This window comes from Panthera leo, chromosome D2 (genome assembly GCF_018350215.1).
Source record: "Panthera leo isolate Ple1 chromosome D2, P.leo_Ple1_pat1.1, whole genome shotgun sequence".
NCBI lineage: Eukaryota > Metazoa > Chordata > Mammalia > Carnivora > Felidae > Panthera > Panthera leo.
In genome coordinates, this window is record NC_056689.1 from 54,046,833 (window position 1) to 54,059,750 (window position 12,918).

Below are 12,918 nucleotides of genomic sequence, written 5' to 3' on the forward strand. Positions count from 1 at the left end.
TCTACTCACACATTTTGTGCCAGGAGTAGAACTGCTGGTTTGTAAGGTTTGGATGTATTTGGTTTTGGTAGATGATTTCAACTCTTGGCTCACTTCAGCCCACTTAGTGCTTTTTTTTTTTTTTTTTTTTTTTTTTTTTTTTAATTGAGATCATACTGGGTTGACAAATTATGAACTGGATTGTGCCTGTTTAGGTAAATAAAGTTTTATTGGAACATCACCCTTCCCATTTGTTTACATATTGTCTGTTCTTGTGCAAAAGGCAGAATTGAGTATTTATAAGCCATATGCTTAAATATTTAAATATTTACCCTTTGGCTGTTTACAGAAAAAAATTTGTGGACCACCGAACTGTAGTATTTATTTGTTGCTTTTATGTTTTCCATCTTGTGTCCTCTCGTATTCTTTTTCAAATATTTAACTTTATCAGTGTGATAAAGGATGATCAGTGATCAGTGTGAGAGGATTCCTTCTCAGCCACTAGACTATTGTAGACTTAGAAATCACTTAATAAATAAATGGTGTGTAAAAGTAGTATGAAAAGCAGGTTTGTGAGTTGAAGATATACAGAAGTAAAAGATAAAGCTAAGCGTAGGGGAGAGTAAAGTCTAAAAGAATGGCAAAGCTCTGGGGAACAAAACACTGAAGAGGAAGGAGGAGAAACTTGTGATAAATCATAAGTAGATTTAGCATGTTGAAATATTTTGACAATGCAGTTTTTAAAAAATTTTTATTTTAGGATTTTCTTTTCTTTTTGTTGTTGTTCTTTTTTTTTTTAAGGTAATCTCTAGGCCCAGTGTGGGGCTCAAACTCACGACCCTGAGATCAGGAGTCACATGCTATATCCTGACTGAGCCAGACACCTACCCACCCCAGTAATATATTTTTTTGTTTGTTTTTTTGTTTTTAAAGTTTATTTAAATATAAAGTTTATTTATTTGTTTTGAGAGAGAGAGAGAGAGAGAGAGAGAGAATCCTTAGCATGTTCTGCAAGTGCAGGGCTCAGCTCACCACTATGAGATCATGACCTGAGCTGAAATCAAGAGTCCAATGCTTAACTGACTGAGCCACCCCGGCCATACAATTTTAAAATTCTAAGAATAGATGTTCTAGTTCCTAGACAATGAAATGAGTTTTTAATTCTAATGTTCTTTCAAATAAACCTGGTATCTAAAAATGTTCTTTCCTTAAGTCATTTGATTGTTTAAAAACTTAAATCTACTTGAATTAAATATTTACTTTCTAGTGTTAATTTTATATGTTTAAAAAATGGACCCTCAATTCAGCAGATGCCAGTAAACATGTCCAGTGTCTAAAATTTCAATATTTTGGTATCCAAGCTGCATCATACCAAATGGCATGTTGAACCCAGGAATCAAATTTTTTCAGCTTTGTTCTAGTTTTTGGTTTGGAAAATAAACCATTTTTACTAAAGTAAAAATTATAAAAATCTTTTCCCCCCATTAATAACAGAAAAACTATTAAACCCGAAGAGCATTTAATTATACTTTTTTTTACGTCTTATGAAAAACATCACATATGTCAGAAAACTTAATAATTATGGAAATTTTCTTTTTGGATAGGCTCGCATGTCTTGGGATAGAGAGTCCGTGGACATTCGGTACCGTAGACTTCAACATTTGCTTGAAAAAAGCAATATCTACTCCAAATTTTTATTAACTAAAATGGAACAGCAACAACTAGAGGTATGTGTACGTGATTGATTATAACTGGTACCTTAAATTAAAAAAAAAAACTGCTTTATTGAGAAAGAAATTACGTATAGTAAACTGCACACATTTTAAGTTTACTGTTTGATGAGTTTTGACCACTGTATACACCTGTGTAACCACCAATACAGTCAAGATAAAGAACATTTCCATCACCTCAAGAAGTTTTCTTGTCTCAGCGATCCCCATGCCTGTTCATGTGATTTCTGTTTTCTGTCACTATAGGTTAGTGTTGCTTTTTCTAGAATATTATATAAATAGAACCATGTGGTAAGCACTTTTTTTGTGTCTTCTTTAGCTCAGCATATTGAGATTTTGTTTATTCATACAGGCCGTTTCTTTATTCTTGAGCATTCCATTATATGAATATACCACCATTTATTTTTTCTGTTACCTATTGACTGATTTTTATCCCGTCTAGTCATATTTTTTGGATGATGGAAATTGTGAACTTTGTTTCCCAGTCCATTTTTTTGAAAAATTGCTTTATTGAGATATAACTGATACGCACAAAACTGCACCTTTATAGTGTATAATTTTATAAGTTTTAACATGAATACACCCATAAAGTGACCATAAGGTGATGACATAACCATCAACTCAGAAACCCCTCCCCTTTTTCTATTGAGGTATAATTGACATATAACATTAGTTTCAGGTTATGATTCAATATTTGTATATGTTGTGAAATGATCACCACAGTACATCTAGTTAACATCTGTCACCATACACAGTTAAAAAAATTTTTTTCTTAGGAGGAAAAAAAATAAAATAAATAAATAAATAAATATATATATATATATATATTTAGTGTTTATTCATTTTTGAGAGAGAGGGAGACACAGAATCTGAAGCAGGTTCCAGGCTCTGAGCTGTCAGCACAGAGACTGACACAGGGCTCGAACTCTTGAACCATGAGATCATGACCTGAGCCAAAGTTGGACGCTTAACCAACTGAGCCACCCAAGTGGCCACCCAAGTTGCCCTCTTAGCAACTTTTAAATATGCAGTAGAATATTACTAACTATAGTCACCATGCTGTATAGTACATACCGCTGACTTATTTTATAACTGTATGCTTGTACCTTTTGACCTGTCAAAAGGTCCTCCCACCACCACCTATCAGTCTGTTCTTTGTATCTATGAGTTTGGAGGGTTTTTGTTTTTGTTTTTAAGATTCCACACGTTAGGGGCGCCTGGGTGGCTCAGTCGGTTAAGCGTCTGACTTCAGCCAGTTCACGATCTCGCGGTCCGTGAGTTCGAGCCCCGCATCAGGCTCTGGGCTGACAGCTCAGAGCCTGGAGCCTGTTTCCGATTCTGTGTCTCCCTCTCTCTCTGCCCCTCCCCCGTTCATGCTCTGTCTCTCTCTGTCCCAAAAATAAATAAAAAATGTTGAAAAAAAAAAAATTAAAAAAAAAAAAGATTCCACACGTTAGATTATGTGGTATTAGTCGTTCTCTGAATCCTTTCACTTAGCATAGTGCCCACAAGGTTCATCCATGTTGTTGTAAATAGCAAAATTCTATTTTTTTATGGCTGAATTCCTGCCCCTTTTAGAATTTTTTCCCATCCTTCACTTCCTGTCTTCATCACCAAATAACCACTGATCCACTTCCCATCATTGTAAATTCATTTGCACTTTCTGTTGGTAATTTATTATTTTAGCTTTTATATTTCTGAAAATTTCTTCATTTGTCTTTGTTTTTGAAAGATTATTTTTTTTGTAATCTTTATTTTTGAGAGAGACAGAGTGTGAGCAGGGGAGGGGCAGAGAGAGGGAGACACAGAATCTGAAGCAGGTTTCAAGGTCTGAATTATCAGCACAGGGCCCAATGTAGGGCTCAAACCCACAAACTGTGAGATCATGACCTGAGCAGAAGTCGGATGCTTAATCGACTGAGCCACCCTGCGCCTGAAGATATTTTATTGAGCAAACTATTTTTGTTTAGTGCTTTCTTACTCCTGTCCTGGTGTCCCTACCCTCATGATGTTTCACTGCTTTCTAGTTTACATTGATCATGACAAAACCAAAAAATTTTTTTCTTTAAACCAAAGTTTTAATAATGGCCCACAAGACCATAAGTCTGGTTGCCTCACTCAACCCCATTACCTTTCAGACCTCATTTCAGGTGTGTTTCCTGCCTTGGGGGCTTTGCACTGGCTGTTTTGTGCTTGGAACCATCTTCTCATAGATACCTACATAGCTAAGTTCATCATCACCTTCAAGCCTTGGCTTAAATGTTTTCCCAATGAAGCCTACCCTAACAATCTTAAATGAAATTGCTATCTGACACCTTTTCCATCAGCACACTCCTGGTACCCTTGACCTTGTTCTTGTCTTCCCATTGCACTTAGTAAGATATATTATTTTTGCCCACTAGAATGTATGAAGATTTATAAATTTGCAAATATCAAGACTACAGTAATTTCCTGTTCCCATCATTCCCATCTCATAATTATCAGTCAAGATTTTGCTGTATTTGCTAAATCTTCTTTTTCCTTTGTTGAATTCCTTTTTAAACCTTTGTATGGTAAAATGAAACACAGGTATAGGAGAATAAAACAATCATACTTAATGAGTTGTTTCATGCTTAATGAGTTATAGGAAAAATATCTTCTATCCACTTCTTGGGAATGGTTTGAATCCTTTTTTGTCTGTGTTTTAAAGCTTTGTTAGGGTGTATATGGAATAGCTTTTAGTCTAGAAATAACTTGGCCCCTCTTCTGAGCACTCTGCTTGATGCCTTCTATGTTGGCAGGCCCTTTTACTTTGCCTGACAGGGGTGTGAACTGTTCCTGTTTCCTTGTGAGCACAGAGATTGTTCTACCAGCTTCTTTCTGGTGGCTCTTTCCTGGCCTTTCTGTTCCTTCAGGCAGGAGAGGAAATCTGTTCCCTATTGCTGTGTAAAGGCTTGAAGTGCAAATTCTCCCTTGTTTTTAAATCTTTATATAGTTTCTTCATTGTGAACATGTTTTTTGAGGTGTGTGTTCTAGATTTTGCACTTTCTGCTTGTGACACTAAAAACATTATCTTGCAGGAACAGAAGAAGAAAGAGAAATTGGAAAGAAAAAAGGAATCTTTAAAAGTTACTAAGGTAATATATAGTAAGATGGAAACTCCTGTATGCATTCTTAAATATTGAAGAAATACTTTTGTAATCTTTTTTTTTTTTTTTCTTTTCAGTTTACTTATTTATTTTGAGTAAGGGAGAGCACACAAGTCAGGTAGGGGCAGAGAGAGAGAATCCGAAGCATGGGGACTCGAACCCATGAACCATGAGATCATGACCTGAGCCAAAATCAAAAGTTAGACACTCAACCTTCTGAACCACCCAGGCACCCCTCTTTTATAGTCTGACTTTATTGATCATCTACTTTATTTTAACCTTCTGAAAACCTATCTTTGTTACGAGCTGCATAGAAACATGTAAAATATGTTTCTCAGTATATTTAGATATGGAAAGACATCTAAATATAACCCTTTTGTTTCTCATTCTGTTTTTCATAACGCCAAAATTTCACTTTTATAAGTGGCCAGCTCTTTTGGTGCTTATAATGATTACTAATCTTTTCTCCTTAATGTCTCCAGCCTCCTCATGTCAACTTGCATCCATAATGATAATCTAAATTTGTATCTTGTGCGTGACTACAGCAATGGAGCCAAAATTGGAGAGAGAAACATTTCAGATAAGAGAGCATTTGTTTAGGGATAGCCTGAATTTTATTTTATCTTACTTTTTTATTTTTTTTTAATGTTTGTTTATTTTTGAAAGAGAGGAAGAGACAGAGCGTGAGTGGGGGAGGGGCAGAGAGAGAAGGAGACACAGAATGTGAAGCAGGCTCCAGGCTCCACGCTGTCAGCACAGAACCCAATGTGGGGCCTGAACTCACAAACCGCGAGATCTTGATCTGAGCCAAAGTCAGATGCTAACCGACAGGGCCACCCAGGTGGCCCAGGGATGGCCTAAATTTTAGATGTGGTCTTTTGAGGGGAATATGTTTTAATATGAGGCTGTTTAATGCTGTACTGATGGGAATTGTATGAAGAACAGCTGTACTCGTGAAAAGAGAAACAATGAAGGCAACATTTATTGAGTTCTTACTATGTGTCATGTATTTCTAAACTTTGCATTTATTTTTTTAAGTAAGCTCTATGCTCATTGTGGAGTTGCATGCTCCGTTGACTGAGCCATCCAGGTGCCCCTAAGTTTATTTTAATTCTCAAAAGGCTCTGTTAGATAGAGGTACTGTACTTCTCCCCATTTTACATATAAAGAAGCTGAATGCATAAAGTACAGTCCATCCTCATTATGCACAGATTCCATATTTGCCAGTTAGCCTACTTGCTCAAATTTGTTAACTCCAAAATCAGTACTTGGGATTTCATGGTCATGGTCATTTGTAGACCTGTTCCTGTGCAGAATAGCAAAAAATTTGTCTCCCAACACGCAAATTTCTAACTGAAGTTAAACACAGTGGTGCTCTGCCTTACTTAAGCTTACTATAAACAAATGCCCTTTTCATGGTTTATTTAATGTCATGATTTTTTCATTTTGATGGGTTTTGTTGATTTTGCTGTTAAAATGGCCCTCAGCCATATTGTGCTGAAGTGCCGTCTAGTGTTTCTAATGCAAGAAGACTATGATGTGCCTTATGGAGAAAATAAGTGTATTCGACAAACTTCCTTCAGGCATGAATTATAGTGCTGTTGGCTCTGAGTTCGCTGTTAATCAACATCTATATTAAATAAGATGTCCTTAAATAACAACACACATAAAACAGGGTTATGTGTTGATCAGTTGATGAAATTGTGACCAGAGGCTTACCAGGAGCCTGAGCTTGTATTTCTTCCAGAAGTAGTGATTCGTTGTTCACTAATCTAGTATTTGTAGTTATTGTATAGAACAGAATGAGAATTCACTAACCTGCTGATAGTTACATATTCAATAAATAGTAATGTTGGAGTTTGTTTCATACCCTACACTTCTTTACTAATCTGGCTTGATCAGGTAATATCAAAATGCCAATAAGGGTACCTTTAAGTCCATTTTATTCATCACCATTGGTGATGTTAAAGTATATCATAGATAATTTTGCAACAAAAGCAATTTTTGAAAATTGATACAAGATAATTTTTAATATTTATGTATTTATTTATTTATTTATTTACTTAATTTTGTTATTTTTTTTTTAGAGAGATAGTGAGCACGGAAGGGCGGAGAGAGAGGGAGACAGAATCCCAAGCAGGCTCCAGACTGTCAGCGCAGAGCCCATTGTGGGGTTTGAACCCCAAACTGTGAGATCATGACCTGAGCTGATAAGAGTCAGATGCTTAACCTGTTGAGCCACCCAGGCGCCCCTAAGATAATTTTATTTGCTTAATCATTTACTCCCTACTCTTCAACCTGTTGTTTTAATCCATTGTTCACTTTTGCCTAGCTAACTTTTTATACCAGGGTTTTCTAAAGGTGTCAACCATTAAGTTCTGCCTCTTCCATCTCACAGATCCCTTTTGGTACTTTCTTTTTTTAATCTTCTTTTTACTTTATTTTAAAATTTACCTTCTTGGGGTGCCTGATTGGCTTAGTTGATAGAGCTTGATCTTGGGCTGTGAGTTTGAGCCCCATGTGTGGTGTGGAGTTAACATTAAATAAATAAATAAAATTTACCTTGTTAATTTTGATTTCTTACACATATTTTCTCCCTACATTTGGTTGTCTTTTCCAACTTTCATTTTGAAACTTTATTTTTGAGTATCTCTTCCTTTCCTCTGTTTCCCCTCATTAATATTTTTTCAACTAGTATTCTCTTCTATTTCTGCTTTCAGTTGTATTTAGCTTAAAAATCTTACTGAAAATGAGTAGTTCTTCCATACCATACCCACTGAATATCTTTAGCATAGACCTACAGTTACAGAAGATGTGTGTAGTAATATCAAAATAAAAATGTCTTCTATGTTTAATTTAGAAATTTCTCAAATGGAAAAAAAATTAAGGAAAGTAGAGTTGGCAGGAAAAAGAATATGGTTACAAACAACTTTTAATAGGGAAATGTAGAAAAAAGTTACATGCTGGTAAGTGTAATAGTAAAGAGTTGTGGATGTGGTTCAACTGCAAGAAACATTTACTTAATCAGTGCCTTTTAATATTTAATACCATAGAAGTCCCTAGAAAAATAATATTTTAAATTCTTGTTTTATAGGGTAAAAATTCCACTGATGCAAGTGAAGAGAATCCAGGTGAACTTCCTTTTTCTGCTTTTGAAGCATGTGTTTTTATTTTTGCTTTCATTGCTATCAAAAATAAAATGATTTTTTTTAATAGTTATGAGAAAGAAGAGAGGAAGAGAAGATGAATCATACAATATTTCAGAGGTCATGTCAAAAGAGGTAAAAAAGTGGGGAGGGCACATAAGATTCAGTGTTCAGTAAAACCCATTGTGGATTTTGAACCACATTAAAGCTATATGGATTGCTGTTACTTATTTGGCTTTTCAGACTCTTACGGGAAGTTTTTCAGACTGTTGAGGGACTGTTTCAGGCAAGAAGATGGTACCATCTTGCTGTTTGTTAAAGGAGCATGAGCTTGGCCTAATCAGAAGTTACTATAATTTCTTATAACTTCAAGATCTTATCTTCAGAACTTTGTTCTTGTTCCTTGTTAAGGAATTTAGGGGAACTAAAATATACTGACTTTTTTTTCTTTTTTTTTTTTTTAAGATTTTATTTTTAAATTCTCTCTACACCCAGTGTAGGGCTTGAGTTCACAACCCTGAAATCAAGAGTCGCATGTTCCATTGACTGAGCCAGCCAGCTTCCCCATCATATACTCATTTTTAAAACTAGATCCTTTTTTACCTTCCTACTTGTGACCTCATAAAATAGAAATTAAAAAACATGTTCATTTATGACAAACCTTAATATTCCTTAGGCATATTTTAATGTGTTACATTCTTAACATTAAAAAAAATTCTAACAGTATTATCTACTACATTTTTCTTTAACCTAAAATTCAAACTCTTGGGATCTTCCTAAAATATAAAATTTCACATAGTATTTGTCTTTACTTTAGGGATGCACTCTGGTATTTTCCTTTTTTTTTTTTTTTTTTTCTTTCATTTTAAAAATAATGGTCAGGACCCATTTTATTGATTATGGAACATGGCCTGCAGTTTGAAAAACACTGTTATTTAGATGTATCATAGTTTAGCCAGTCACAACTGTTAACTTTAATGTAGCAAATGTTGGTGGCATATTGGCTGTTGGCAGATGTTGTCCTACATGGATAAGATCACTTAGTAAAGGAAAGTAGACTGTCTTTGCCTTAGCCTATGTCCAGTGAGAAATGTATAGAAAGTAATCAATTATAATTGAGTGCTGTTGAGCCTATAGAAGGACTCTAAACTCAGGCGTTATGTTCTTAGAATCTTCTAGAAGGTGACATCTGAGTTGAGACTTGAAGGATAAAAGTTAAATCATCCAGAGGTTGAGGGTAGTTAATAGGGAAAAGTAAAATACAGGGAAGATAGTAGAGAAGTGTTCTAGGAAGGGAGAATAACCTTTGACCAACATCCAGAGGCAGGAGAGATCCTGGCAAATTTTAAGAACTTGAAAATACATATTTGTTTCCAGTTGGTATGTAAAGGAAAAGGTGGTAAAAGATGAAGCTAGAGGTAAGCAGAGTCAGGAGGTTAGTTATGGGGTTTAGTTTTTAACAATAGTTCATAGCTGGTATTATATTTATGTTTTGATTCATTCACAGATTGTTCAAAAAGATTCAGCTTAGCTGGTCATTTTAAAAGACCACTCTCCTGCCTGTTCACTATATCCCTTCAGCCTTAGGGTATGAATTCCTATACTTGCATAATACTTTACATATACACATGACACACATAAATCGACATGTATATATGTATGTATGTGTCAGCCACTTAACTGATATGTCCTATCATTCTCCTATGCATCTTAAATTTAAGATACGTTCAGAGTTTCTTGAATGTATCTACTATTTCATCCCCTTTGTCCTCTGCACATGGTATTCTCTTCTTGAAATGAAACCCTAACTTTTATCTTCAGTGATTATGCCCTGATGACAACTTTTTCAGATAATTTGATGTAATACTCACCTAAGTCACCAAGTGGCACTCAGGTATTGCTTGTCTTCATACCCTTAGCATCTAGTAAATACTTAAAAATCAGAACACTTTAATTGTTTTTTTATATTTTATTTTATTTTAGAGATTTTTTTAAAAGGAGAGTGGGGAGGGGCAGCAAGGGGGAAAGGGAGAGGGAAAAGAGTGAAAATAACTCAAGCAGGCTCCATGCCGCACAGAGCCCAACTCAGGGCTTGATCCCACAACCATGAGATGGTGACCTCAGCCAAAATGAAGAGTTAGATGTTTGACCAATAGAACCATTCAGGTGCCCCTATTCTGTAATTTTAACTTATTTGCCTTACCTCTTGCTCAGGATTGCAGACTCAGGTGTCTATCCACAGAGGCCTAAAGTGGGCAAGAGGTGGAACTATAAAACATTTGGAAGTGAATCTTTAAATACCAAGAATACCACAATACAGACTCTAGAGCAGAGTTTAGAAAACCTTTTCTGTAAGGGTATAGATAATGTTTTTGGCTTTGAATAGTTTAGTGGGTAAATACTCAATGCCGAACTTTGCCATTATAGCCTGGAGGGCAGTCCTACACAAATTAAACAAATGAGCTTGACTTTGTTCTAATTAAACTTTATTTACAAAATCAGGTTGCCAGCTGGAGTTTGTCCACAGGCTGGAGTTTGCCAACCCCTATACTAGAGGATTATTGACATGTATGCATTTGGACCAAAGTCTCTTCAGATAAACTTGTTTTTAAAACACAAACCAAAAAACCTTGAAAATTTAAAAGGAAATACCCCAATTTTTAAGAGTTGCTAACTAAGGCAAAGAGTTTTATGAGACACTATAGGCTTAATTTTGCCTGAGGTCCACCAGTTTGAGTCCTCTGTACTTTAATTAGCTTGAGAGCCTTATCCCCATTTCCTGGCATGAAGTCAGAACAGAATAAATGTTGAATAAATAAATGAATGAACCACATGCATTGTTACTTTATTTTTGTTTTCTAATGTTCTAGGAAATTTTGTCTGTGGCTAAAAAAAATAAAAAGGAGAATGAGGTAAGAGATTTATGAGATATACTAAATTTAGGAGCCATGTAAGTAATAGTTTATGGGTCCTTGGGAGTTCAATAATGATGCAAGTGCCTATAACCATATGGATATGTGCATTCCATGTGTATATATTTCACGCTTGTAGAAGCTGTGAGAGATGTCTTAATCTTGTTTCTGACCTTAAAGATTGTCTTTGGTTCTTTTGGGGAAGGTTTGATTCTTACCCCACCCCCTGTTTTATGTAGAGAGGTTCCTTGTTACCTGAGTATTCACTATCCAGGTACCTTCCATTACAAGATTTCTTAGGGAAGCAAAAACAATTCTAACATGAAAAAATGTTCACCGAGGGATATAAAAATTAACTTACCTATCAAAGATTAATAGGTTCTTGGGAAAATTGATGACATGATTATAAGTGAGAGCTATTCTGTTTGGCCACCATAATTTTGACCAAATTTACATCTTTTTTTTTTTTTTTTTTTAATTTTTTTTTTTTTTTTTTTTTTGGGACAGAGAGAGACAGAGCATGAACGGGGGAGGGACAGAGAGAGAGGGAGACACAGAATCGGAAACAGGCTCCAGGCTCCGAGCCATCAGCCCAGAGCCTGACGCGGGGCTCGAACTCACGGACCGCGAGATCGTGACCTGGCTGAAGTCGGACGCTTAACCGACTGCGCCACCCAGGCGCCCCAAATTTACATCTTTTAAGTGCATTTTTTTAAGCTTTGTTCAGCATAAGGATTAGTTTATGATACAATTACAACTTAATGTTAAATGTAAATAAGATTTAGCATATTTTTTATACTAGTTGTACTTTTTTATGTTTTAATTTTACTTAAATCCAAGTTAGTTAACCTAATGTAATAATGGTTTCAGGAATGTATTATTTTTTTGGGAAAAAGAAAATGTGAGTGGAGGAGGGGTGTGGCAGGGCGGGGAGTGAGGGTTGCTGAGAATGCCAAGCAGGCTCTGTGCTGAGAGCAGACAGCCCTATGCAGGACCCGAACTTCGAACCATGAGATCAACTCAGCCAAAGTCGGACACTTAACTGAGCCACCCACACACCCCTTAGTTGCATTTTTAAAGATAAGGGTTCAATCAAATCTTGTATGATGTACTATGGAGTTTTGGCCTCATTTTATAATATATGATAAATAAGGATACTACTGTCATGTTCAATCTGATGAATTTTGACAAATACTTACATCTGGGTAACCACCATCCAAATCAAGCTCTAGAATCTTTCCACGTGAAAGAAGGATCCTTGTATCCCTTGGCAGTCATTTCCCCACCCCCAGACTTAGAGGCAACTGCTTTTTGACTTCTGTCAAAAATCTGCCTGAATTTTGGAGTGCCTGTGTGGCTCAGTTGGTAAGCTTCCAACTCTACATTTCAGCTCAGGTCATGATCTCCATGTCGTGGGATTGAGCCCCACATCGGGCTCCATGCTAATAGCTCAGAGCCTGCTTGGGATTCTGTCTCTCCTCTCTGTCCCTCCCTCACTGGTGTTCTCTCTTTCTCAAAATAAATAAATGAACATTTTTTTTAAATCTGCCTGATTTTTTTTTTTTAACCTTTATCATGGGTTAGTTTCCATACAAATAAAATCTAAATACATAGCCTTTTATTTCCTGCTTTTACTCAGCTAGTTGATATTCACTTGTATTGTTGAGTTTATTACTAGTTGAAGTTTTTTTTTATTGCTGAGTAGCATTCCATTGAATGAATATTAAAATTTCTTTATCCGTTCTCTTGGTGGGCATTTGAACTATTTCCAGTTTGTGACTTATGAGTAAGGCTGCCATGATAATTTATGTACAAGTCTTTGTTTGGACATGTTTTCATATTCTAGGGTAAATACCTGGAATGGAATTGCTGGGTCATATCGTAAATGTGTGTTAAACTTTATAAGGAAATACAGATCCTTTCCTGGAATGAGCAGCATTTTACTCTCACCAGCAATGTATAAAAGTATCTGTTCATGCTATTGCCAGCAATTCATATTAGTCTTTTAATTTTAGCTATTTTC

The 12,918-nt window shown here is 35.7% G+C and overlaps 1 protein-coding gene across 1 annotated transcript in view; it reads left to right on the forward strand.

Annotated features, from left to right (window-relative positions):
- HELLS (helicase, lymphoid specific) overlaps positions 1 to 12,918 on the forward strand; it is a 40,111-nt gene that overhangs the window by 6,760 nt on the left and 20,433 nt on the right. The window contains exons 4-8 of the mRNA XM_042908015.1: positions 1,584 to 1,706; positions 4,769 to 4,825; positions 7,932 to 7,968; positions 8,054 to 8,118; positions 10,854 to 10,895. Coding sequence (XP_042763949.1) covers positions 1,584 to 1,706; positions 4,769 to 4,825; positions 7,932 to 7,968; positions 8,054 to 8,118; positions 10,854 to 10,895 — 324 coding nt within the window. The remainder of the gene's footprint in view (positions 1 to 1,583; positions 1,707 to 4,768; positions 4,826 to 7,931; positions 7,969 to 8,053; positions 8,119 to 10,853; positions 10,896 to 12,918) is intronic.